Here is a 27,951-nt window from a genome sequence, read left to right on the forward strand (position 1 = left end):
AATAATACCTGCTGACTGCAGTAACATAGGATTTCAAATCTGATGGCTGTCTACTGAACACCCAGTCATTCTTCAGTGAAAGTCTGCAGTGAGGACCAGTATCTTATCTGGCCTTGTCTATTCCCTGTGTTATATTTGTAGAAAAGAAAAAAGCATTGAAAAATCTCTCCTGCAACTTTGACTATAACATTTTACCCCAGACGAATTGAAGTCCTTTCCAGCATATAGCCAAGAGCATGTATGGTTTTGTTATTTTTTTATCCTTTCATATCTCATTAAAATGGAATTAAATTGGAGCATTGCTATTCATTTTAAAAATTGCTTGCTTCATTTAGAAGGCTCAGCTTTGCCGTTTAAGTAAATAGAAGCTTTTGGTAAAATTTTACAAGATACAACTGTTATGCAATTTCATTAATTCCAGACTCCTTATAGAGAGACATGATTGTAGAAGTCTAACGATGAGTCATTTTCTCTGCCCATCCCTGTACATCATCATCCACTTCATGTTGTGGGGTTTTTTGTCTGTCAAAACAAACAAAATCACTATTCAAAAATTAGAATTCTTACCATGTTACATGTTTGCACAGTCCTCCAGCTGTAAAACCACCTCCTTTTCCCATTCCATGTAAATACAGAAATATGTTTGAAAAGTGTTGGTAACTTTTCCATAAATGAGAAGAAAATATATTACAGGAGGTATTGTCATTCACTCAATACTAGCAGACATTTGCAGCATGGAGTCCAGTATTCTGGCAAGTCATGCCTTCTCCATTTTATAGCTGATGACTTAAGAGTGGAATTCTGACATGGAAGCTGGGTTTGGCAGCGTGGGACTTCGTTTAGTTGTGTAGATATTCAAAGGCAGATTGGAAGGTTGGGAAAAGTTAGGTAAGTGCATTGATGGGCCTTCCATGAATATCAGTGGTCAAGGCTCTGAAAGTTTATGGCATGACAGGAAAAAGCCTAAGAAAAAGTTTGAAGGTACTACAGTGGGACAGTGCATCTCTGACTCCTTTTTGTGTGTGTGTTAATCATTCAGTAGTTTGAGTTTGGGGTTGGTTTTCCTAACCTTTCACTCTTCCCAGGCAAAATCTGAGTATTTTATTCACAGAATCATAGAATTCTTTGGGTTGGAAACAACCTTAAAGATTGTCTAGTTCCAACCCCTTTTATTCCTTTATAGTATTACTTTATTTCTGTAAGTAACCCATACTCAGAGATGTGTTCTCTATTTAAATAAACATCTGTTATGTTTATTTTGTTTTCAAAGTAAGGTGGGACGAGTAATCACACACAGTGACAAGTCATGCAAAATGTACACTTGAGACAATGCAAAATTCCTGTAAATAGTAAAGTAAAATAAAGGTAACACTTTTCTATTTTAGCAACTGTTATCTCCCATTGTTACCTTCATTTGGCAACAAATTCAATGAGGGGAGAAAAAAAACAAACAAACAAAACATCAAATAAACAAAAACCGAGATAGTCCAGGTAGTCTCCCGTAGGGCAAGGAGAGTGCATCTTGAATTTTGGAATAAGTTTGTAGGCCTTGCAGAAAATGTATGCCTTATTATCCTTCTGCAGATAACTTCACTAGACCTAAATTAGTGAAATACAGCCATAGAAAATTTGGGATGAAGCACATTTCTTAAAAATTTTAGGCTCAGATCTGAAAAAAAGTACATATTCTAAGTAAAATAGAAATACTAACTGTAAGTACCTACATGGAAGATAGTGGAAGTGCTCCCTGAAGAGGGGTTATGATGAATTACTCATGCCAAATAAATATCATCTATCTTCTCACTAGGATAGAAGTCTTTGCTGGGTATCTCTGAAGATTACAACAATATATTGAGTATATTAATGCTTACACTATATCTAATGCAATAGAAGCAGGTGATAATTTTTCTTAACTTGTGAAAAAAAAAACAAGCACCTTCATGTGCTGGCAGAAGTTTTGTGGAAGCTTGGTCATTTTCCACTAATTTTACCTTTGAGATATCACTGCTAGAAATTCATTTTCACGAAGTCACATGTGGTATATAAATCCTAGAGTTGCTTAGAGCAAGTATCCAGGTGGGTAATTTGCCTGAATGCACTCATGAGATTATTTTTTTTAAAACAGGGTTTTCTAGCATCAGAGTGACCGGTCCCTTCATTTTTATCCAGCTATTGTGAATCGTGAGTTAATTCTAACGTAAGGAGGGAGGGTTAGTGTGGATCTGTGGAGGCAATATATTCAGAGAATTCCAGTTACTGATAAGTAACCTAGTTTTCTCCTTCATAAATTTGCCTCCCCAGATCCCCACCCCTGAAGATTAACCAGCAGTAGCAATCCACACCGAGAGGACGGCTGAGGAGTGCTTAATTATAAAGGTACTGTGAAACAGTTCTCCTGATTCGATCTATCCTCAGCGTCAAGAAAATAATGATGGTGAAGGTATGTAGCTAGCCTCATGTAGCCACGCTACAGATCGTCAAAAAAATGGACACCAGCCTAAATTGAAATACTGACATAATTCTTGTCAAGTATCTGTTAATTTTCTCTAGCAGTTATTTTTTTATCTGTGAATTAGAGGATTGACAACTAAGAGTATTTCAACAGGCTATGCATCTCTAAAATGCATTTTCAAAAGTTTCTAGACTAAAGATGACTTCCAGTCTTCACAGTACAATGATCGGTGTGTCCACATGGAAAGCAATAAATTGGAGAAAAAGATATGCCCCAGTTTAAGAGCTTAGAGTTCTTACATGTCATATATGTGTGCTAGAAGAAAGAAATCAAGAAGTTGTCCTTTAAATAAGTTAGCTGGAATTTCAATTGAGCTATTAGAAGTTCAAACAGAAGACCTCTTTTATACCTAAACATGCAATTCATAGAATTGAATTTTGTTTTCTTCTCAGTTTGATTTCTGAGCAATATTTTATAACACTCCAAGTATTCATAGGTTCATGGGAGGTGGACATGTGAGCACTTTGAAATCAGGAATAAATCACACGTTTGATGGTTTGAATTTGCGCCAAAGAATTGCGACTCCTTTTGAGATACACTGTATCTGAGGTACCATACTTGAGGAGAAGATTGTGTTGTATCTGAAGTATATGACTGCTGAGTGAATCCTCACAAATGCAAAGATTTTCTAACATTGCATATCCTGGAACAGAATTTTATCCTTGTCTTGTTTGCAGGTTGGGATCTGGACTATAGTAGGTCACATGTTGATTTTGTACATAACCTTTCTTCCCTTCTCAGTCTTACAGTGATCTGACAGTCTTTTAAAAAGAAGAGTTGGCTTTAGTTTTGAAAACAAGAACTTAGTGGAAAAGAGTTTTAAAGCACCACGTAGTTTGTATGCAGTGTAGGGCCTCACCATAGCTTGATAATCATCTCTTCTTAAGACAACACTTCCTGCTTCAGTGTTGTCCCATCACCTGTATCCCAAGCATATTCCCCTTAAACAGTTGTCATGCTCTTCTGGAACTGATATTTGCATTATTATAGTCAGTATGAAACTCTGAGTGGATGAATAAAGGCTGAGAAAGAACTCACTATATTTAGAAGGAATTTTTGGGTAACAGTGACCAGGCTTAAAAACCTTGGTTCTCATATTTGTTAGTAATTCAAAAATGTTTTTTTGGAAGGCAAATTCATCTTCAACTGTTGTTTCCCTTTCTACTTGTGGGGTTTTCTTTCCCTTTCTACTTGTGGTTTGGTGTTCTTTTTTCCCAATATCATCTTATTAGATTGATCAAAATGAATCCAGTAATTTGAAATTCCTATATCCAAGTCAACATATAATGTGTGGCAAACTACAGAACGAAGTATTTGCTAGAGCTACAGTGTTTAGAGAGGTAAAAAAAAATAGCTTTTCCCAGTGTAGTGAGGTCTAGTCAGGACTGACTAGAAACATGGATCTTTTGGTAACTGACTTTGCTGCAGCTTTTGCAGTCATGATTGCACATGGGAAAGAAAATTACATGGTCTTGTGTGGGATGGAGTCACTGCTCTAAGTATTCTCTGTGTTTGTTCTTGAGTATTTGTTCCTAGCAGCAGGCTATTTTAATAATATCACTGGTTGAGTACAAACAGCCTTTCCATGATTATTGTCCTAGCCTTGTGCTGTAGTTCATGCAGTTGACACTCTCACAGAATTTTATGTAATGTTTCAGCATATGTCTGTCCTCACATTAAAAAGCTAAGTATTTGTGGTAAAAATACAGTTATATTAGCCTGAGACATTCAGGAACACATTCATCTTTTTCTGAAGTCGTATCACATCAGTACCATTCTGATACCAACCAATATCCTGCACCTGACCTCTAGTTTGTAGCCCAAGTTCTTGTTTACTCCTTATGGGCAGCATGACCTACTATGTTTCCAGAATTATATTTCACCCACTATTACTATTTTATTCCCCTGAGCCCTTCTCTTACCTTGTGTAGGAGGATTGTTTTCTGTATTGACATTACCTCGTGGACATTTCATTTTTCATAGGAAAAATTAATGAACTATTTCTACTACTGACATAGAAGAACTCTACTCCCCAGCCAGGTATTTCCCCAAGCAGTACAATGAAAGATGTCCTCCCTTTAATTGGTTTCCTATCCATTGTTATACGTCTGGTTTAGTCATCTACCACCTATCTAGCCATTAGTTTAGCTCCCTAGGTGATGTCAATACAACTGATCAGTCAGAGAAATAAAGATGGCTTATACTATGTGTTCAGAAGCTTGATCCCATTCTGTTAAGAGTTCAAGTGCCGTGCAGATGCCTAATGCAGTTCTCAAACTTTGAAAGGTAGTTTTCCTTTTACATTAACTTCTAAAATGTTTCCTAGTATCCTCTCCTTTCAGACTTCCTGATTAACCCTGATGTACTTTTGAAGCAGTTGTTAGCCCAGCTAGAGCTGGATCTCTTCTCTGCAAATATGTTCCATGATTTGGGTTCAGGTTCCTTATGAAATTTAGCTAAGCAGAGGTGGAGAATTCCTCTAAACAAAAAAACTGCTGACATTTTGACATGGTAAATCTCCATTCATTGTGGTTGAACTTCGTGAACTAGTTCTCTTTATTCTAAAGAATAAAGAATTACGTATTTGTCACTTGAAATGTAAAACCTTGGCAGAAAAATCTTTTTTCTTATCCTTTCATAATAAATTTATGATGATTTTTTTATGATGAACTTAAAGCTATAGCTAAGGCTATAGAAATATTTTCAAATTGACAATTATATAAAGTGAATTTGATTCACATTTTAATCTTAAATGCCCACACTGTTTTCTGAAAAACATATATATATATATATATATACACACACACATATACCCAATTTAATATACTGGTCCAGTGTTTTCAACAAGCCTGTACAGCAGACATAAGTTGGGTACCAGATTGTACTTCAGTTTGAGACTGCCTGTTAGTTGTGTTTTTAATGATATGTAAATAGGGGAAATTCAGGTCAGATGTGAAAGCAGACCAGAATTCACTGGTTTTCAGGATACTGAATTTCTTTATAGAAAATTTAAATCTCATTTCCACAGCTTGTAATGTCATAACATCAGAAATACAATAACATACTAATTTTAGTAACAAACATCTTCGCAGAAGGCATCATTTTTAGCATCTTATTAGAAAGACTGTCAGCAGAGGTCTGTGGCGATTATTCTGATTTCCTTGTGTAGTACTGACATAACACTAGTGAGTTCAGATGTTAACAATGGTCTGTGTTGACTTCAGCAAGCTTGTCCTGTGCGTTGTTTTGATGACTTTTTGGTATGCTCTTCACTGTCTGTTATTAAGATCGGTGGCAGTGGTGGTTAGTCAGTCATCCATCCCGAGGCTCTGAAGAGCTTTTCTTTCCTGGCCACTTATAAAGTGAAAGTTCTTTTGAAGGTAACTCACTATGCAGAGGATTAAGCAAGGAAGATACTGCCTTGAGACTGGATCTTCTGGCTGATATGTCAGGTGACTGAGTTTTATGTATATTTAACACCATAAGCTACTTGGAATGAGACACCATCTTCCTGCTTTTATAGCAGTGTCTTAGACACCTTTAACTTAAAGCTACAGTGTATTAACTTTACACATAACAAATTTGTTTTGCATCTCTAGAAGCAGTTTCACCATCCATATCAAAGCAATCAGTGCCAAAGAGAATAATACTGAGAACAAAAACTGCAGGAAAAATCTGTAGGGTTCTGAGCAACCGTTATTTTACCGTCTTTTCTAATTTCATATTCAAACCTGGGTGTTGCACTTTGATAGCTCTCCTTAACAAATAATCTGAGTCAAATAAGATAAAGATATGCCAATTTAAAAAATGGGTTTGTTTTTTCTATTTTTAGATTTTTTTATTTCCAGCTCTTTTTTTCACCTTTTAAGACGTCTGTTCATTTTTCCCATTGCCTTTGCATTTGTACCTTCTTGTTCCTTGACCTGTCTTCTGTGAGCTTGATGTTTATGGACAGCCACCTAAACACTTCATATGCATGACAAAGTGTGCATCAGAAGATGAGTGGTTCTGATCAATCCAACCTGTGTAATTCCAGGATCATTCACTTGATCATTTCAGAACGTCTCCAGGAGTTATCATAACTTATATGACATCCAGGGTCATAACTGAACTAAATTGTTTTTGGAGATATTCCAGTGGAGGTGACTTTTCCATACATTCTTATGAAGTTCAAGTCTAACTTTAAAATTATGACTACCTTATAAAGTCATGCATAATGAAAAGCTTAGTTAGTTTTACTATCAGTCTGCACTTTCAGGCAATAATTGTGTACAAGCATCCTAGTGTAAAGCTCATGAATTAAAGAGCAATCCTCATTATTTTAACTTGCTTCAAAGAAAGCCTTTGTGTTACAAATACATCACTCTTTACCAGAGAAGAATATTGGAGTTTCCTCTGCATTATAATGTTTTTAAATCAGCCTTAGTGGCTGTGTATTTAAAAGACCTACTAGTCTTGATAGATCAGCCTGAATTCTGTCCTTTGAAGAACTTTTAATACTTCATGAAGGTTATTGTATGTGTGTTTCTGAGTACATCAAGAATGTGAGGTAAGGATTACCGTTGCTATGTGAAGGTTAGATATGTCTGAGAGTAAATGCTTAAATCCTGTAGCATTGGTACTCTGCTGACAAAGACAAACTTCTAGAGGTTGTGAAAGGATCTGGCATTTCTTTTTCTGTATTCTGAATGACAAAACAACTTGCACCCTTTTTGCTTCAGACATCAGATTTGCATAAAACCAGAGTGGTGGGAGTGTTGAACCTGATGATCTTCATCCTACTTAAACTGAGAACTGTTGTTTGGGATGATAAGGCTCTAATGTTGCATTGCACTTGTAGGCCCAAATTCCACCATGAAAGCACTCTTAAGCTGCTCTCTGTATGACCAGCGCTTTGTAGTGGTGTGGATGTTTTAACTGGATACCAGTCATCCTTTAAATATCTCTCTAAAAGTCAGCCTTTTGAATGTTACCTATCATAGTCTTCTGTTGAAGAAGCTCAATTATATTTTCCCGTTTTTCTGTTCTGATCTTATATTGGCTATTGGAATAATGGTCTCTCAACCCACTTCCCTTCCCTCTCCTCCTCCCCCCCCCAGTGTTTCACATCCCTAGTATAACAAAAATCATCTTAACTTTTTGTTTCCTCTCACCTCTGCAACCAGTAAATGAATTTTATATCCCAGAGCATGTTAAGAGTTGTCTTTCTGGTCCTTCTTCTTTCAAGAAGAAAAAAAAGCAGCTGAGCATTCTCAAAATAATAAATTTGAATGAGAGTGAATGAAATTACCATTATTCTTCTCTGTACTGGAGAAATTGAGATGTCAGCAATCCACGAGCAGGTCTTAATCACCAAACAGTTCACAGCAAACAGCATAAAGAAAGGAAGTTGTTAATATAGCTCATTCAGGTCTATTAAAATAAATAGAGAGGAAATAAATATGCTCTATGTTGACCAGAAACCTATTAAACCCATATAATATGTGGAAAGTATACTTTATTTTAAATGTTTTCTTGAAAGCTAATGTTCACAGATGTTAGAGTCATTTGGCCGTGCATTTCATTCATAAACCATAGTTTAGGGTACCAGGTAATACTCCCCAAGTTCTTGACTGGAACGGAAGACATCATGTAGTGTCTGCTCATATGGTTTGGGTCATTACTGGAGAATTCTGTCACATATTTTAAAGTTAGGACAGTCTGAAGGTAAGGCTTACTAGTACTTTAAAAGTTACGAAATAAAAGGGAACAGAAGATTTAATCTGCTAAAGATGCATTTGTCTGGTATAACCAGTTTCCACATTGTGATAACCTGCATGTGTCCTTCGCAGGGGAGGAGCTGTGCACTGGCCTCATTTCGGGCTGTTCCTTGGAGTGTTCCTTTGGCTTCCAGACTGACGCCCACAACTGTGAGATCTGTCAGTGTCGACCGCGGCCTAAGAAGTGCAAACCCATTGTATGTGACAAGTACTGTCCCTTTGGATACTTGTACGTATTCTCGTTCTGAAAGCATCTTTAATACAATCGCTGTACATATTGAAAATATGCAAAATCCAGGCATATGCTTGTGTTTGCTTTGTGGCAAAGCAGAGGAACATGTAGGAAAATAGAAATGTCATTACTTGATGTGAGATTAAAGTATTCTTCAAAATGGATTTTGATCAACAGATGAAGAAGCAGCAACTTAAAAAAACAGCAGCAGATTATAAAAGCAAAGCGATGCTTAAATTTTGTTTGAAGAATATTCGACAAACAAGATGAAAAAGCTACTTACAAGTAACGTCTCTTGCATGTAGCTTTTTGAAATTCTGTTTGCGTGTTCCACTGTGGTACCCTTTTATTTTATAGCCATTTCTTTTATTCAAATGATTTTCTAGTATTTCAAGGAGGTTTTTTAATGTTAATATGACAACAGAATAGTTTAATGAGACATTTCTGACAGTTACATGATTCATGCCGAACATTGCTGTCTCTTATCCACGTTTTTATAAGTCTGCTCAAAATCTGTATTGTTGCTGGGGTTCTTTCTCCATGTAAGGAAATATTTGTGGTATTTATTAATTTATGGAATGGGTGACAAAAGCTGGTCAAATTTTTCATCACAGAAATTTTTTAGCAATCAGGCTGGTGGCTTCTATATGTATTATGCATTTTATTTTTTGATGGATCCATTCCATATTACTGCCTGCTTTTCGTAACAGTTTAATTTCTGAAAATAAAACCAGATACGTTGCAATACTCAAAAAAAAAAGGGGGGGGGGAATTCCTTTGAAAACATTAAGTCACTTTTTTTTCCCTAAGTTAGAAAAAATGCTTGAGTTGTATCCTTGAGGCATTCCTAGTGTAATTTAAAAATACTCACATAATAGCAGTCCAGCAAAACCAAGTAAACACCATTTAATATAATCCTGTGTCTGTTACTTGAGACACAGAATTAGGCTTGCTTCTGGTTAAATAATAGCAGATTTTTGCACTCATGAGAGCGGTGGTATTGAAATAAGACAAAACGAATGAAAGATAACAAAGATTAAAACAAACTTCACTTTCCTCTCCAAACCTCAAAGTTTAATATGGGAGAGGGAAAGCAAGAATTTAAAATTAAAAGGTTGATAAAATTATCTTCAGGCATGTTGACTTCAGGAGTGGCTGGGAGTTGTTTTCAGTGAGAGAAAGCAGAACAGGAAGGAATTTACACAAAAGGGATATCAGTTTTGTCATTCCCAGAAATTCTGCCCAATGGCTTCAAAAGCAAGGATGGCTGAAGATGGGTAGCAGGATGAAATAAAGATGAGTGATTGAATGAATGATTGAATGAATGAATGAATGAATGAATGAATGAATGAATGAATGAATGAATGATTTATTGTCTGCAGCGGAGTCAATAGCGTAACCGTGGGACAGGATCTGAGAAGATTTTTCTCATCCATATGTTCAAGGAGTGTGTGCACGCGTTAGCAGCAGAGGCAGCTGATATTAACCAAAAAGTATTTAACTGTTTACTCTGTGATTGAATATCATTCAGCTTGGAACAGGAAAAGCTGTTTTGAATTTTAATTTTGCAAGAGCATAAAAAAATTATTATTCTCAAGGCCATTTGCTTTAGCCTATTTGAAAGTTATGAGAAAAACAATAAGTAAGGTCTGTTTAATGTCTTTTGTCATTTCCATTTTGGACTTACTAGCTAACTTAATAGCTAGCTTAATAGCTACCTCTATTCTTTTCTGTGGTATCTAAAGTAGTTAAGTTTGTTTCTCTTTTTGATTTCTTTCAGTTTACTACTATTGGTTTTCTTCACTGTCAGTCCCAATGTAGATTTCACACTGAAGTGTTAAAAATGTTTTGCTGCTGCTGCTGAGGATTGGTTTGAACTATAGTTACCAAAGTTTTTTTGTTTGTGTAAATGTGTTTCCTGGTATATTCTTCTAGTTTATTGTGCAATATTTTTCCCATCAACATGGATTTAGGAAGAAATACTCTTTCACATAATGAGCAGGTTTGCATGGTTTGGTTATTTTAAGCTGTGTTTTTTGTCTAGAGGAAGGTGGACAGTATTTTTACAACTTTAACTGGAACATGGTAGAGACCTTAATAACCTCTGATGAACTGAGCTTGGTTTTTCAGGTTTGTTTGTTTGTTTGTTTTTTCACTTCAAAACTGAATCTTCAGGAAAAAACAAATGCTCCTTTAAGATAAAACAGTGAATTTCCATTCCTGGGCCTGTGCTTCCAGTGTGTGTGACTGGTAGTAATGTTCTTAAGTCTACCTCATTAGTCACCAGACCATGGTATCTTTGCTGTCATTTGTAAAATACTTGTCCTACATAGTTCACATAGGGCAGAAACCTCTGAAGATGAGAAAGATAAGAACCCAAGCAAGGAGCCTAATATGCTTTGCACCTTAATAAACCAATTTTCCTTTGAGAGCAGTTCTCGAGACCTATGGAGTCCTTAGTTTGCATGTGAGTACCACCCTGCTGATACCTGTGCCCAAGCACTTAAGGTGATTATTGTTAATAAATCTGTGGTGTGTGTCAACAGTAATCTAGTTGATTGTGTGGGGAAATCTAACACGGTCTGTGCCATCTTCTTCAACATGGACATACATTGCATTAATGCTGTCTGTCTACCCAAAAACGGTTCAATATTCTGAATGAAAACCAAAGAGGACTGAAGAGAAAAAAGATAGATGGGCCTAGCTTTATTTCAAGAAATTAATGAAATCAGTCATTTTGCTGGAATGCTTTCCTGTAATAAAGAACTCATGACTCAGTTTCTGAGAAGTCTAGGAAATGGCCTATGAATATTGTCCTTGAGCTGCAAGAGCACTTTAAACACAGAGATGCTTGGTTCTAGGTGCAAGTATTTTTCAGTGTCAATCAAGTGTCAAGGAGAATACGTTAAAGAATACAAATTTCAGGCACAAATCCCAGTGATTTTCTAAACTTGTGGAGGAAGCAGCCAGTGTCTAAGAAATAGTGTGTTACTGTCACATAAGAAGGTTAGAAAAATATTAAGGTTTATGGTGTTGAAGAAGAGAATAATAAGACAGGCTTTATTTCCTAGATTTACTAAGCTTACTATGTATAACTGGATAAGACTAAAAGTTCAAAGTAATATGCTTCAACATGGAAACACAGACCTTCAAAATTTGAATGTATCTGGAATTTAGTGAAAAGGAAGAAAAATGATAAACAGGTTAAAGTTAAGTATAAATATTGAATCATGCAATTTGCAACTATTCATTTGAAGTCCTATATGTAGTGAAATGACACTTTGATCCAGCACTGATCACAGAGTATCAGCTCTGGACCATGTATTGACTTGCCCAGGCACTCCCTAGTGCAAGGTGTGCTGTCTGTGGCCCATTGTACCCTATCCCATTCAGAGGAGTTGTGGGAGGTCGGTGAGAACATTACACAGGGCAGAACTGCTCCATGGGCTGGCACTGAACCACACAGCTCATCTTCAAATAGGAAGCATTATGAAAAAGATAATGTTCAGCCTCTCACAGAATTACACTGCTTGTTGTAAAGAGGAGTAATTTTTAGCCTGTATGTGTGACTCATTTAATATATTGGCTGGAAGGGGAAAATTACAGATTTCTGTATATGTTTCCTGTGCTTAGATAAGCTGAAACACAGTTTTCTCTTTTTTTTTCTTTTAACTGAACTGTGCATAAACCAGTTCTATTAGAAAATCTGTGTAGGACAAGTATTTTACAAAGGACAGCAAAGATTAATGGACAAATATGGTAGATGGGAGTCAGATAAAGATGTTTTTAAAACAAGTTTTCAATTTCAAGCTGGTGTTAGTGCTATAGGAAACCTGTCTTTGAGATGATCTTTCCCTTGCACTTTTGTACACCCGAAAAGAAATATAGTATGCTTGTTCAGTTCTCTACTGCTACTGTGCCAATTTCTTCTCTAAAATAGCAAGCCTCATGTGACTTTTGAGCCTATTATGACCATCAAAAGCATGGGAAGACAGATCTCTATTACCATGTAAAACTCTGGTTTTACCTTAAAAACCAAAATCACAAGTAGGACACTAAAGAAGCAAGTTAAAGAGTGGAAAGTTAAGGAGTAATCATCATCTGTTTGATGTTTTTAAGTTTTTCTTAAAGACTGCCAAAGGTTGATAATTGGGAAATCTAAGCTCGTGCATATTTAAAGAAACCAAAACGTTTTCACAGTTGTCTGAAAAAAAAAAAAAGCTTAATAAGAGTTTGCTGTTTGAAAACTCCACATAATAATGGGAAGAAGCACTTCTTTTAAAATTAAAAGACTGTGGATACAGAGATAAAGGAGATAAAAATAGATGGATAGGAGGACAGAAAGTTTTCCATTGTCCATCCTATTGTGTGACTGTTTTCCTCAGCCTTTTAACTAAAAATCGCATGGAGTTTTCTAGAGTTTGAAGTCAGTATTTCTAGAGATTTACATAATTTATTTCTTCTCTATTCCTCTAGATGTTCTGACTTCCCATATATTGTCTTTGGGGGGAGGAGGACAACCAGTGTGCATTTAATGGTGTAGCAATCAATGAGAGATCTGTCAGTTTCCCAATAAATGTTTTGCTGATTTTAATGAGTTACCACATTCGAGCAATATATTTATCCACAGACTTAAGGGAAATAATTTATTAGGGTTTTTTTACCCTTTTTGTCTTTAATTTCTTCATTAAAACTCCCCTTCCCACACACCCCACCCCCAGTATCTTGGGAAGACACAGAAAATTACTCTATCTGTATATGACAGTTTGACATTGTCCTGCATGACATACTTGTCTCTAAACTGGAGAGACATCAATTTGATGGATGGATGTCGTGGTTTAAACCCAGTCAGGTAGCTTGTTCACTCACTCCCAGTGAGTGGTGGAGACAGACAGGTCCGTGTCCGTCTCCCCCCCTGCCTCAGTTGCCCGCTGATCGAGAGAATGCAACTCCTACGGGTTGCTACTATCAGCTACAACAATGATAAGGGAAAATAACAAGGGAAAGAACTGGCTGGAATGGCCACACACAAAGAGTTGTGAGCCTCACAAAGTCAAAATATGGCTGTTCGAGCTGAAAGTCAAAACACTGCACTGCACCAGTTAACACAAAGGAAAAACATGACTGCTACTGCGGAACCCAGGACAATGGACCACTTGGTGGATAAAGAACTGGCTGGATGGCCACACACAAAGAGTTGTGGTCAATGGCTCAATGTCCGGCTGGAGGGAGTGGTGTCCCTCAGGGATGTTGGGACCAGTCCTGTTCAACATCTTTGTCGCTGACATGGACAGTGGGATTGAGTGCGCCCTCAGCAAGTTTGCTGATGACACCAAGCTGTGTGGTTCGGTTGATACCCTGGAGGGAAGGAATGCCATCCAGAGGGACCTTGACACGCTTGTGAGGTGGGCTGATGCCAGCCTCATGAAGTTTAACCATGCCAAGTGCAAGGTCCTACACCTGGGTCGGAGCAATCCCAGGCACAGCTACAGGTTGGGCAGAGAAGAGATTCAGAGCAGCCCTGCGGAGAAGGACTTGGGGGTGTTGGGCAGTGAGAAACTTAACAGGAACCGGCTTCAGTGTGTGCTTGCAGCCCAGAAAGCCAACCGTATCCTTGGCTGCATCAAAAGGAGCATGACCAGCAGGTTGAAGGAGGTGATCCTGCCCCTCTACTCTGCTCTTGTGAGACCTCACCTGGAGTATTGTGTGCAGTTCTGGTGTCCTCAACATAAAAAGGACATGGAACTGTTGGAACAAGTCCAGAGAAGGGCCACAAGGGCGATCAGGGGACTGGAGCACCTCTTGTATGAAGAGAGGCTGAGAAAGTTGGGGCTGTTCAGCCTGGAGAAGAGAAGGATGCGTGGAGACCTCATAGCAGCCTTCCAGTATCTGAAGGGGGCCTATAGGGATGCTGGGGAGGGACTCTTCATTAGGGACTGTAGTGACAGGACAAGGGGTAACGGGTTAAAACTTAAACAGGGAAAGTTTAGATTGGCTATAAGGAAGAAGTTCTTTACTGTTTAGGGTGGTGAGGCACTGGAATGGGTTGCCCAGGGAAGTTGCGAATGCTCCATCCCTGGCAGTATTCAAGGCCAGGTTGGACAGAGCCTTGGATGACATGGTTTAGTGTGAGGTGTTCCTGCCCATGCAGGGGGGTTGGAACCAGATGATTTTAAGGTCCTTTCCAACCCTAACTGTTCTATGATTCTGTGATTCTCTGAAGAGATATAGTGCACTTGTGCCTGATGTGTAAATGGTATTATCCGTCTTCCCGAAAACAAGAAAAAAAGACAAGCAAATATGCCAGTGTAGGATTCTCAGAAGCAGCATGTTTATGGTGCTGTGAAGAGATGCTCTCAGGTGGTGCTCTAGACTCCTGCCTAGCTTCACCTGGAAGTTTTTGAAGTATTTGTGTTCTTGATTTTCTGTACTCTGTCTGGTGAAAACTTCTCTGGTTTTCTCTGTTTCAAGATATGTTACTGTGTTCCCTACTCTTTATATGGGTTACTGGCATTCCACATGCTAAGTTTTGAGTCAGCCTTTTGTCTGCTTATTTAATGTTTTCATAGGTCTCTCTATAGTGTCAGTGTGCAAGAGAGGAAATCTTCTGTACTTACTGTTGGAAGAGGAAAGTTAACACTAATTTGTGTTACAAAAACATAGGAATTTTAACAGACTCCTACCTACCCCTCTAACTTTTTCACAGTTTTAGAAGGTTTTCTTTCTATGTTTCCAGTTGAAAACAAAAAAAAAAAAATTATCATCAGTAGTTGTCACAAGGACATACATGTATATTATCTGCTATGGCTTGCAAGTACAATATGCAGATTCTGCCAGTTACATGGAGGGAGTACATGCCAGGGATGGAAACCTGTACATCCCATACACCTGCTGAATATAAGGGCGACAGTTAATGATAATTTTCTTTACTTGATCAGTCCCATCTTTAGGGAACGCTTTTGCTTTAAACATGACGCGTAGATATTTGAAGTGACCTGCTGACCTTTAACAAATGATTTTGGTCATCTAGGAAGAACAAGCATGGCTGTGAAATCTGTCGGTGTAAGAAATGTCCGGACCTGCCTTGTGGTAAAATCTGTCCGATGGGTTTCCAGCAGAACAGTCATGGATGTGTTATCTGCAAGTGCAGAGGTACGTGTGAATGCATCACCACCTGCAATCGCAACTTGTGTTCAAAGGGGTTGGAAGCTAGAGCAGAAGAGAAGGAATACTGCATGGAATATGTAAGAACTGAAATACGGTAACTGGTTGGGGCAGGCAGTTCAACTTCTCTCAAAGGAGAGTGTTGCTTTGCAGGTGGTTATTATTACCTGTGTTCGTCTTGGCTTCAGCAGAAAGCCTCTGCTCCGCTTTCATCTCCCTTTACAAAGTCACAAAAATCAGTTTGTTATCATTAATAAAAATTAGATCAGGATCTTAATAAGTAACTACTAGAAATAAGCTAGTTGAGAAAGGATTTTTTTCAGTAGCAGTGCTCATACTGGCTTCTTCACCATCATCTTTTCTTTACAAACTCAGGTTTTTAATTTGATAGATGCCCTGTACACCATCTAAAATTAGAGTGCTGTTTCTTGGACACTTCTCAGGCAGACTCAAGGAACAATTTGTAGAGGGAGTGCTAACACAGGACTGGGTATTCTTAAGGCAAGGATGTCACATGTGCCACATCCCAAACTCGTAACCACCAAGTGTGAGGTGGAGATTGAGATTGTTGTCTGCTTTAGTTTCATACTGCTTTTAACATGTCTCTCTTCTAAAGAGATTTTCAGTTTGTTTTGTATTACTCTGGATATCTGACTTACTCCATTGCTCATCTTCATGTGTTGCATTTAGTGACTTCTTTTGTGCTCAGGCTCTCTCTGATCCTAACCACTCTTTCATGCTTATTTTCTTTAATTCTTACTTGTGAGTTTTGATTTCTAGCTATAGCCAAGTACTTCTGAGTATTTTGCCATTGCTTTGTGTAATGACTGCATTCTTACCTTTTAAAGCAGCTGGGTTTTTTTACATTTTAAAAAATCATAAAATATAATAAGACAAGCTATGGGAACATGGGACTTGAAGAAATGGTACAAGTTCCTTAAGTTGCTCTCCTGTAGTTGAAGGCAAACATGCAGTCACATTAATCAGAAGGATCCAATGTTATATTTTTTCCGCATGACATCATACATTGCAGACAATTATAACAAAACTGTAAGATTTCTAGAAAAAAAAAAAATTACAAGTCATAAATGTACCTTGCAGGTATGAGAAGCAGAGATTTCACTGGCGTAAGCTGCAATGTATGACTTTTACCAAAAAAAAAAATTTAGAAATTAAGAAATGGTAACTGCTGAATGGAGTCCCATTGAGACGCATCATTTTCATCACTTACCTTGTCATTTGTCTCCATGATCTCAGTCAACACACTTTTCCTGATTGTTGTGGTGCTGTGATGGAATTTACACAGGGTGTTCTCTTAGGTGTGCCCTAATTGCATCCCACACTGCAAACACATGCAACTCTTCAATTACTAATTATATGTATGCACGCTTTCCTTTCCTTAACCAAAATGTACTTTAAAGCATGCACACATACTTAGGAAAAGTAACTTGATCCCTCTCTTAGTAGTATTTATTGTTATCATGACCATAAAAATACCAAGCTATGAGCAAATCACTTCAACGTCACTTCATCAGCAGCTTGTCTAAAAATAATGGTAGCAATTGTCAGCATGTTCTGGGGAACTGTGAATCCTTGTTAACATTTTCACCCAAAATCCCTGTGTAAGAGAAAGGAATAGGTAAATCCCCTGCCTATGAATTAGCTCCACTTTCTAAATTGCTTCTGCCAGAAATAGCTTATGCTAGGATTAATAGAAGTACAGGGCTGGGATAGTCCTCTGGAAGACTGAGGGTCCGTTTGTCTGCCTTTGTATAAAATAGAGTATATCTGGATAATCCCTGACAGATGTTTGTCTAAGATTTAATTTATTAAGAATATGCACTCTCAAAAAGGGAAAAAAAAAAAAAACAGGACCCCCCCCAACTCTAAATAATGTTTTCCACCAGTATGTGACAATTTAAAATTAATTTTATAATATTTCTCTCCCTTTCTACAAACTGTACCAGTTACTTCTTGTCCTTAGCTCATCAAACATAATGGGACAGCTAAGCACCATTCCCTTTAGAATTCTTTCAGTATTTAAGGGATTGCAGCTGGAGCCCCCTGCATGTTTGTGGGTTTTGTTGTTTGTGGGTGGAGGAGGTGTCCCAAATGAAATAAACCCAGTCATTTTGGTCTCTCCTCACAGTTCAAAAACTAGATATTGTACTTTAGCAGTAGTGACAAGCTTCAAACTAGTAGAGATAGTACCTCATTGAAAATTACAGTGTTCCTGTACTTGTATCTTAGGTTGAACTTGCCTTCTCTGCAGTGGTATCACACTTATTATTTCTGTTCGTGCAATAGGATGAAGTCTGATTTAAGAAGGATTTTATCCTTATACCATGACTTTTCTTTTTAATTCACAAAATGGTATACTAATGTAATTTCTGTGTACTGGGTTCTTACTCTGATGACATGCATCAAACTAACTTTGTACCATCTGCTTCTGGGTCTGAGACCACCTTTGACAGATCTGCCACAGCTGAAGACATGCTGACTTAGATGTTAGTAAAAAACAACAAAAAAAAAACATTATTAAAGTTACACATAAACATTACTACTTTTCATACTGCATCATTTTTTAAACAGAAAATGAAATAAGCAAGTTAATACAAATAACCTTATATATATACGTCAGTAGAACATGGTTGACATACCCTGAAAACAAGTCAGTTCACTGACAAACTGATTGTAAATCCTTATCGTAATGATGTGGATGAGGGAGTGTTGGGCTCTAAATTCACTCTGCTGATTAACAAGAATATATTGAATCTGAATCCTGCAGTGCTTAAATACCACATAAGATACAAATGAGACTTTATCCTCCCTGGACCAGCTGCTTCCATGTGCTGGCTAAGTGCAAGTAATGCAGCATTTCAAGCTACTGTATTTTCATCTCAGTAAAAGGAGGAATGAGGGACAAAATTGTCAGAGCAGTTGTCTTCCAAGCATCTCATTTCTCATAATAATGTAAACAATTTCTCTAGGTGTTTTACTAAATATTTCCGGTATCTCGCATGACCATTTTAAAGCTTGCTTGTAATTTTTTTGTCATTCATGATGTAAGACCATCCTTAGCTGTTGTAAATGCTTTTATATTCTACTTGCTATCAGATACTCACATTATAGATAATCTAATACACTGCCATATTAAGCATTTCATTTTAAATATGCTTCATGTTTTCTGCTGTTACACTCCATTGCACTTCTTTTTTTTAATATACATTGTTAGCAAATATTGCATTGCTGTATGATTAAAAACAGTATAGGTGCAACAGAAAGAAGAGATTATATTTTCCAAGGAAATGCATTCAACTTCATCCCACCATACCCTTCAGTTTATCCTTTAATTGTTCTATGTGTTTTGTTACCTTGTTTCTAAGTGTGAATGATAAAACTACTATTCACTTGGTCTTATATGTGCTTTAAGAATAATGCAATCCTGGCATAAAGTTGGTGTGGATTTTTTCCTAAACAGCACATGCTAATTGGGACACTTTTTTTTTCCCTTTGACTTTTTTGCAGAGGCAACTGCTTCTCTTATGCCTCCTGTTAAAACAGGCTCTTGCTTGTCAATGGATGGGCGGCGACATGAGAATGAGGAGAGCTGGCACGATGGCTGCAGGGAATGTTACTGTCACAATGGCCGGGAAATGTGTGCCTTGATCACCTGCCCTGTTCCTAACTGTGGCAACCCCACCATACATCTGGGGCAGTGTTGCCCATCATGTCCAGGTAACATGCTTTCTTCCATATGCTTTGTAATTGGGTTTTATTTCACACGCGTTCTGTTTCTAATACGTGAAAACAATCTCATGCATCATTCAGTAGTAGGTATCTATGAGGGTTTCTATGCCCTAATGTAACAAGACAAGTGGCTTTCATTAAGATCTCACATGTGAAAAATGGGAACTTCAGTATTAAAAGCATATGCATGTTGTGAGTCCTAACATGTTAATCTTTGACAGATTGAAATCTTTAAACTAGCAAAAGTTTCCAGTCTGTATTAGTTCTAATAGCAAATTCATACTCGTATACAATTTTTGTTACCTATAATAACAAATATAATAAGCCATTGCATTTTCTCTTTTTTAATTTGAAATGGAGTTTTATTAAAATTTATCTCCTCATCTATGTTTCACATCCCCTCAAAGGAATACACATTTAAACAGATGTCTTAAGTAATTGAACATTATGATTCTGTCTTCTGAGGGAAAACTCCATGTCACCAGCAGGTGATTTCAGTGTCTCCAGTGGGAAGGCCCAAGTACAATGTTGCATTCCAATATAATTTTAATAAGTGTTAATATGAGAACATCTATGAAATTCATTAGAGTGTAGGTACAGTGTAAGATTAATGCCCTTTAAAATATTGTAGGAATCATTCTAAAGACAAAGTGCTAGACAGATTAATTTGTAATACAGTGATATTTTCTGACTTGATTGGAAGTCGTGTTACAAGTAGGAACAACAAGGCTCATGATGCTACAGTAAATAGCAAAACAGTAAAACAGCAGTAGCAGGATATAAGCATTTATGAACCGCTTCAAATTCTTCCTAAAGAACAGAAAATCCTAGGGATAAAATTAGCAGCCAGATCTTCTTTCTGAAAGTGACGGACACATAGGACCTAAGATAACCTAACCCTTTAGATTATTTGGAAAAGTTGTGATCTCCAGTGGAGTTTACACCTTGTGGTAACTGGAAAAACCTAGCCCCCCAAAAGATGCAAGACTCCAAAAAATGCCTTTCTCAGTCCACACTACTCTCCTGTGTGGAGGCTGGGCACTGTGGTTCCATGGGCAACCGTAGTGCTACTTTTGGCACTGGTTTCATGAAGCAGGAGCTAATTTCAGTACCAAGTAATTACTTAGTTAATGAGGCCAATCTCTTAATGATTAGCATCCTAGTAATGACAACCATTAATGAAATTTTTAGCTGAGATGAAAACAGCAAGTTATGCAAACTAGGGGAACAATCCTTTGCTCGCTTCCTTCTTTTCCATTGTCAAGTATCTGGCTAGTCTGATGGGGAATTAAGAAAGCGTAAGATTTTTAAAGGAAACACTAGTGTTTTGTCAGCTTGGAGCACTTTTGCCACAGCAGTATGCAGTGTTCATCTGTGTGTGTCCCATCAGGTATTGTCATTCTCTTGTCCAGCTCCCTACACACACATACATTCACAGTCTGTTTTTTCCCCTGTGAAACCTCAGTGTGGCAAAAAAAAAGAAAAAAAAAGAAAAAGAACAAAAATATTCAGTCTGTATTGTTCCAGGAAATAACAGTTACAGAGTATCATATTCCTAAAGTTGTGTCACTTGACAGGGATGTTATTTTCCACTTGTATTACCTGGAGTTCAGGGCTGCACAGAACTTTTGGAGTACCTGCAGTAGTCACTCACCTTTTCATAATGATTTGTGTACTATTGTAGGGGATGCTGTATGGATGGGCACAAGTTAGCATGTCAGTCTTACATTAATCATAGACTCATAGAATAGTTAATAAACATTCAAGATTCAGAATTTATGTAGGATGGTGGTTTCAGTTCCAGCAATTCTGTTGTTAGGTTCCTCAAGAATCATTCCTGGTTTCAATCTACTGTCAGCATATTTGTGTATAGTGATTTACCTAACACAGAACACATCAGAGCATTTAACTAAGACTAATGTCACTAGTTACTTTGTTTATGGAGAATGAGTAAATCCATTTGTAAGCCTAATGTTTAGTTTGTGGAAAAAAGATCAGGATGAGATTAGCAGTACCTATTTTCTCATGCTATGCATTTCTTGGGGGTGAGATCAGTGCTTGATTCTGAGCACCAGCGTTGTTGGTCTCCTGTGCAAAAGGGTAGTTGCTTACCCAGTAGTGTCCCTTTCGTTGAGGTACAGTGTCTGCATAGGTTTCTCTGACATTTTTCCTGCTTTTGAGGCACAAGTCAACTAGCTTCTGTGTTAGAAAAGTCACTTGGTGGAAACTCTTACAGTGCTAGGTCAGACACAGATTTTTTGTAAAGCGATTGCATATAGAAGTGTATGAATTAATATGGCCAAATTAGTCCTGGTGTGGTTTTGTTTTTCCCACTGAGGTTTTGTATTTGTTGGAAAAGTACTTCTGATTTTATTTTGCGATGTATTGATTCCCCACTGATGTTGTTAAATAATAATCATGGCTTTCAGTAGATAGTAATGCAGTTTGGAATTGTGAGACTATGAGCATGTCACTCAAATGTGTCTGGCATGAGGATATTGAAATAATTAGAAATTCTGATGCACTGAGTTTTGAATTGCACTGTTAACCTATCAACAGGGAAATGGCAGCTCTCAGAGGTCATTTTTCAGGCAAAAAAAAAGGTTGTTACATTCAATTCCATACTTAGTTAGTTTTCAACAGAGCAAATTACCTTGACTGCTAGAACACTCGTTATAACCATGTTTCTATATATTAAGAGCTTTGAGTGAATTGTCACAATGCTTGTGAAAAGCTGCAGGTTTCTTGTAAGATTTAGAAAGCCATTCACTGCTAGCGTTTTGAAGAGCTGTGCTATCCAGCAAGCATGTACTTCTTTGGCTAGTTGCTTCTTCAGGAATATAGTAGTTGTACATCTGTAGCAATTCAGTTGCAATCATATGTCAATATTAATGCTGCTAAGGGAGCGGTAAACAATACCTTATGTACAGCAGTACTATCTGGCTATGCATTTCTGATTATGAACAGCATATGAGCTGTAGCAAAACAGGCCTGTGACTTTGCAGAGAACTAAATGCAAAGGAGGTTGCTCAGAAGATTTCCAGAAAATAATTAGTATTCCCTTTGCCACAGTGAGTTAGGATGCCATTTTGTAAAATGTAATATATTGTTCCTGCTGAAATAAAAAACAAACAGTGACAAGACCTGCTATCTCACTTCAGGTAAATGCTACTGAATCACATGTGATTCATAAATGTAAGCAGTAGGAAAAGCTTAGCATCAGCAAATCAGTGAAAGGTAAAAGAATTCCATCAAAGAAGAAATGCGTGAGTACTTTGTGAATAGGGTAAGATTGGCCAGAGTCAGTTTCTCTGGGTTCTATTGATCATTCTCCAGAAATGAAAGCAAAGAACAATAACTGATTGCTGCGTCTTCCACCTGGTAGTGTCCTTGAGCAAAGGGCATTCAAGTAGGCTGTGAGGATGCAGTTTGTGGCATAACCTTTTCTTGATGGTAAGTGCTTAGACACTTTCAAAGTGCAGGACAGGTTTATTTTTTCTTTTAGAACACCAGGAGGTAAAGAGAGTTCCCCCAGTTTTGGAGGACACTCATGCTGAGCAAGGGAAACATGTTTGGTTCCTTACTTAACTTGAAGGAGGTTAAATCTATTCTCTAACCTGCCTGGGTTAGAGACCGGGTGAGTCTTTCGGTCAGCTGTGTAAAGATAATGTAATTAATCATTTGAAAAATAATTAAGGTTCATTTGGTTCGATACACTCACTGGAAACATGAGTCTACGCACTGCGGCATCTCCCTGGATCCAGTTTCTACTTCAAAGACTGCAGTTATTTATTTATTTGTTTATTTATATCGGAGCAACACAATGAAGCACTTTTAACAATGTTAAGTGCTTATAGGTTTTTAGGGGTTTGGGTGGGGTTTTTTTTTTGTTGTTAGGGTTTTTTTTTTTAATGTGGCACCAGATGTTACAGATAGATATCACTCAGGAAACTGAAAGGTAGACAGTTGAATCTGGACTTCCTAAATCCCATACTTGCACATACTTATCCGTCCGTTCAGAAATTGCACTGATGCAAATATTTAGCAGTAAAGAAACTGTCCAATCAGTGTGATTTTTCTGAAAATTACAGTTATCTCTTGAAATTCCTATATCAAAAGTTGGTCTGATTTATTCTGAAATGCCAAAAAACCTTGAAGTCATCTGATTCATATTAACTGGCATTTATTCAGATTGATTCTCAAGTGTTTTCTTGTGAGGTGCAGGTGTCGAAGTTGAAAGAGCTTCATGAAGAATATATTTATAGCTAGTTTTGTTATTCTTCATTTTTTCAGTAGTAACAGAAATAATGAATCTTGGGTACATTTGCTAATCGTTACAGTCACAACTGATTTTGCCTGTCTTCCAATTCTGTTTTTCCCAGATGAAATAATTGTGCAGAAGCCAGAGCTCACCAGTCCATCAATCTGTCATGCTCCTGGTGGGGAATACTTTGTAGAAGGAGAGACATGGAATATTGATTCTTGCACACAGTGTACATGCCACAGTGGACGTGTGCTGTGTGAGACTGAAGTCTGTCCACCTCTTCTTTGTCAAAACCCCACCCGCACACAGGACTCCTGCTGCCCACAGTGCCCAGGTATACACTGACAACCAGCTTTCATCAGTTCTTTCTTGATCTGAGTATGTATGATGGAAATATTGAATGTTTCAGTATGTGTGAGGTTGGTTGTTGTCGTGCCTGTGTTCTTCAGCAGTTCAGAGTGAGAGCCTGCAGTCCTCTGTCTCAACTGCAAAACTTGACTGTGTGCAAGAGATACCATACATGTAAAGAGCAGTAGTAGTCCTCAAGTTTGACCATTTTCAAAGGCAATCTAATAATTTCAGGGTTGTATGAGAACCAGAATCCTCAGTTGGAAGGTTTGTGAAATATACAGTGGTCTGTTCATGGAAACACACAGAATGAGAGAACATTCGAAAGCAGTCAGAGTGCCAGGCATATAGAGGCTTGTTTCTTTTCCTTTCTATGTGGCTTGGTTTCTGTGAACATTTTTATTTCTATCTTACCTATTTGGGATTTGGTCTAAAAAATGCTTGTGCTTGCTCTTACATTCACCTGGTATGATTTGAGACTGACTTGAAGGCAGCTGAGTAATATCAAAGCATTCCAGCCCAGCAGGTGTGCCAGATTCCTCCTAGACTGCCTGACAGTATCAAGAAGGTAGCAGGATTTGGTTTCCCCTGAGGAAAGAGATGCAATTATAAATGAACACAAATTCCTATTTTACATATCAAATGGGGGAGTTAATTGCAGTGGAAATTTAGTCCAAACCTGTGAATTCCATATGAACTCACTGAGAAAATATTTGTCTTCATTAAAAACAAAACTTTGTCATTTCTTCTACAGGGTATTTGTTGGTGTTTTGGGTGGGGTTTTTTCTGACAAAATATTTTCAGTCAAATGTATTTTCAGTCAGTTCTTCTGACTTCCATTTTCTCAATTTTAATAACAGTGAACATTTGTTTAACTTAATAATACTGCTTGGATGAGCTGATCTTTTCTCACTGGCTTACACAGTTACTGAGAACCTGTGCCCTTATGTATCTTTTTTTCTTTCTTCTCCTTTTTTTATATGTTCTCTGCACATACTTTTTGATCTGTAATGTCTGTCAAGATACAGCTTCATTACAGAAATGTGTCACCCCTATGTGTTGGCATGAGAATTAAATCAGGCCCACAGGCATCAAGATGAAACCCAATCAAATTCCATTTGTTTCTCACCAGTTTATAATTAGCTCATACAAGTCCACTAGGGAAGGCAACAGCAGCATAATAGCTTTTCACTTTGCATCATTCAAGCATTTGAACTGACATGGCAGAAGCTGGGACTCAAGTTTTAGATTTAAAATTTACTCTCGGTAATTTAAGCTGTATTCCTATATACCATTCAGGTCAGAGCATTCTGAGGGGCTGCTTCTGATGGCAATGGTTTTTCACTTTGCTGGCCTTCTTATTTTTTCATTTCCCCCCCCCTTTTTTTTTAATAAACCCAATAAAGGTCTACATAAATTTTATTCTAGAGCACATCATAAGATCCTCATCACATGTAAAGCCTGAAAAGGCATAACGTTCTGTACCTCTAGTTGTTTGGAAGAAGTGAGCCAATGTGTTATGATTCCATTGTGTTCTTCAAGAGTGAACCTTGTGTTGGCAGGAAATACGAGACAAGTTAGCTACTTAAGTTAAATAACTTAATCTGTTTATATTTACAGATGAGCCTCTTCAACCCTCTTCATCAAGCAATGAGAGCATGCCCAGTTACTGCAAAAATGATGAAGGTGATATTTTTCTGACAGCAGAGTCCTGGAAGCCCAATGTCTGCACTAGCTGCATTTGCATGGATGGCGTGATTAGATGCTATTCAGAGTCTTGCCCACCAGTATCCTGTGAGAGGCCTGTTTTGAGAAAGGGACAATGTTGTCCTTATTGTATTGGTGAGCAAATAAAAATAGTTGCTAATTTGCTGTTACCTTCTTGGGAGCAAGAAAGATGTTTTATTTCCAAACTGAAACATATTTTCCCTGTTCTGGGAGATGCAGTTTGTGCCTTCAGTTGAACTGGAGAGTGAAATCAGCATAGGGAGCTTTGTGGATCACGATTTGTGGATTTTAGGTGGAAGCTCACAAAGATACAGATATAATTTCCCTACAAACTTGAGAGGACATCCTCCTGAAACCTTGATAAAATACCTTACTAGATGAAAACATTACACAAAAAATGGTTTATATAAAGGAAGATCTGCCAGATAACACATATGTTATGTCAAAATTTAATAATATGATGAAAATACTAATTATGACTGCAGAAGATAGACTGAAGCATTATGAAATTTCACAGAATGGAGAAGTGTTAATAAGGCATCTAAAATAAAATACAGGAAAAAAGAGAAAGGTCACAAAAGATAATTATAGAAATGAGGCAAAATTATATATTTGAGAAAAAATTAGGTTTTGGTTTTTTTTTCAATGGTAAAAATTCATAAAGAATAAGGACCATCCACTGGTTTTGAATTTAGAGTTTAAGTAAATGGTGGATGCTGTAGACAGTGAAAATTGCCAGGCATTTTTAAAGTTGCAGACTTCAAGATTATTGATCACTTCATTTTATTTTGAATTGGAGTATTTATTTACAGATTAGCCCTTTTTTGTGAGTTCACAGTAGGTACAAAGGCTATAGAATGGAAGCTCCTGATAGAGAAAAGTTGTATAATAGACTTACTGAAATTAACTTGTCATGGTTTAACCCCAGCTGTCAACTACTGTGCAGCCACTCACCCCCTCTGACCAATACCCAGCCCATCCCCAAGTGCCTTCTGGGTAGCTTCCCCCAGTTTATATACTGGGCATGACGTGCTGTTGTATGGAATTTCCCCTTTGGCTAGTTTGGGTCAGGTGTCCCGTCTCTGCTTCTTCTCAGCTTCCCGTGCCCCTCCTCATGGCAGGGCATGAGAGTCCTTGCTCAGGGTAAGTGCTACTTAGCAACAACTAAAAAAATAGTTTGTTATCATTATTCTCAGACTATAGCCAAAATACAGCACTGCACCAGCTACTAGGAGGAAAATTAACTCTATCCCAGCCAAAAGCAGGATGTAAATCCTTGTAGCATTTTTGAAAAGCATTCAGAGCTTACTATAATCTTCATTTCCAAAAGCAGTAGGGGGAGATACAGTAGAAAAGAATTCAGTAAAAAGGCATGTAATAAAATTGACAGGCTTTAAGTGAGCATGTGATTCAACTTGCCCATCTATAAACAATAATTAGTCATCAGAAATATGTCACAAAGGTTGTGAAGTCCTTTCAGATATGTACCATTGATAGAGGTCTTGAAATCTTTAATTTGTTGCAGATACAATATCTTCAATAATAGGTGATAAAGTTTTATAGAATATACAAGGGAGTCCATCAAATAAATGATTGGAAAAGATAGAAAATATCAAAATTTCAGTTGCCCGTAGAATCCTACTTAGATTCCTGATGAGGACATTTTGAGGGGAAAATACTATGTTATCCTATTATTACCTTATTGTTTATGCTCATTATTATTTGCATAAAACATAGGGAGGATTTAAAGACTCTTTGACAATTGTCTTTCAGCAGGCTTTTCTCCCTATGATTGACTTTGCAACTGTAAGGATCATTTTAATCCAGAATACATTTCAACATTAAAAAAACTGCTGTATGCAGCATTGGGCAACCAAACCAGTAGATTCAGAACATGAGCCTTTGTACTATATGGGAAAATTCTTTATGTGAAGAAAGGGATGCATCACAGGGTCTAGTGCCATGAACTGCAACAATAAAACCACTAGAACTTGGTGCCTACACCTTCCATGTCAGGTTTGCAAATATATATGCACAACATATAGATAGGGCTTTAATTAATTTACTTTCAATCCCATGTAGTTGCCCAATATTGCAAACAGTTGCAAAATGTGTGAGCTGTAAAAGCATAATGACTTTTTTTAGTAGCAACTGCTCAGCAATACGAAATGCAGGAGCCAGACTTTAATTATTA

At 37.5% G+C, this 27,951-nt stretch overlaps 1 protein-coding gene across 3 annotated transcripts in view; it reads left to right on the top strand.

Annotated features, from left to right (window-relative positions):
• The window catches only part of CRIM1 (cysteine rich transmembrane BMP regulator 1), a 187,965-nt gene that overhangs the window by 148,885 nt on the left and 11,129 nt on the right, over positions 1 to 27,951 (top strand). For all 3 annotated transcript variants that reach the window (XM_062629506.1, XM_062629509.1, XM_062629507.1), the window contains 5 exons: positions 8,344 to 8,500; positions 15,534 to 15,655; positions 19,196 to 19,405; positions 23,800 to 24,015; positions 25,650 to 25,871. In XM_062629506.1, the coding sequence (XP_062485490.1) occupies positions 8,344 to 8,500; positions 15,534 to 15,655; positions 19,196 to 19,405; positions 23,800 to 24,015; positions 25,650 to 25,871 (927 nt within the window). The remainder of the gene's footprint in view (positions 1 to 8,343; positions 8,501 to 15,533; positions 15,656 to 19,195; positions 19,406 to 23,799; positions 24,016 to 25,649; positions 25,872 to 27,951) is intronic.

This window comes from Pezoporus occidentalis, unplaced genomic scaffold (assembly GCF_034315485.1).
Source record: "Pezoporus occidentalis ecotype Australia unplaced genomic scaffold, CSIRO_AGI_Poc_V1 ctg34, whole genome shotgun sequence".
In the NCBI taxonomy this organism is placed as follows: Eukaryota; Metazoa; Chordata; class Aves; order Psittaciformes; family Psittacidae; genus Pezoporus; species Pezoporus occidentalis.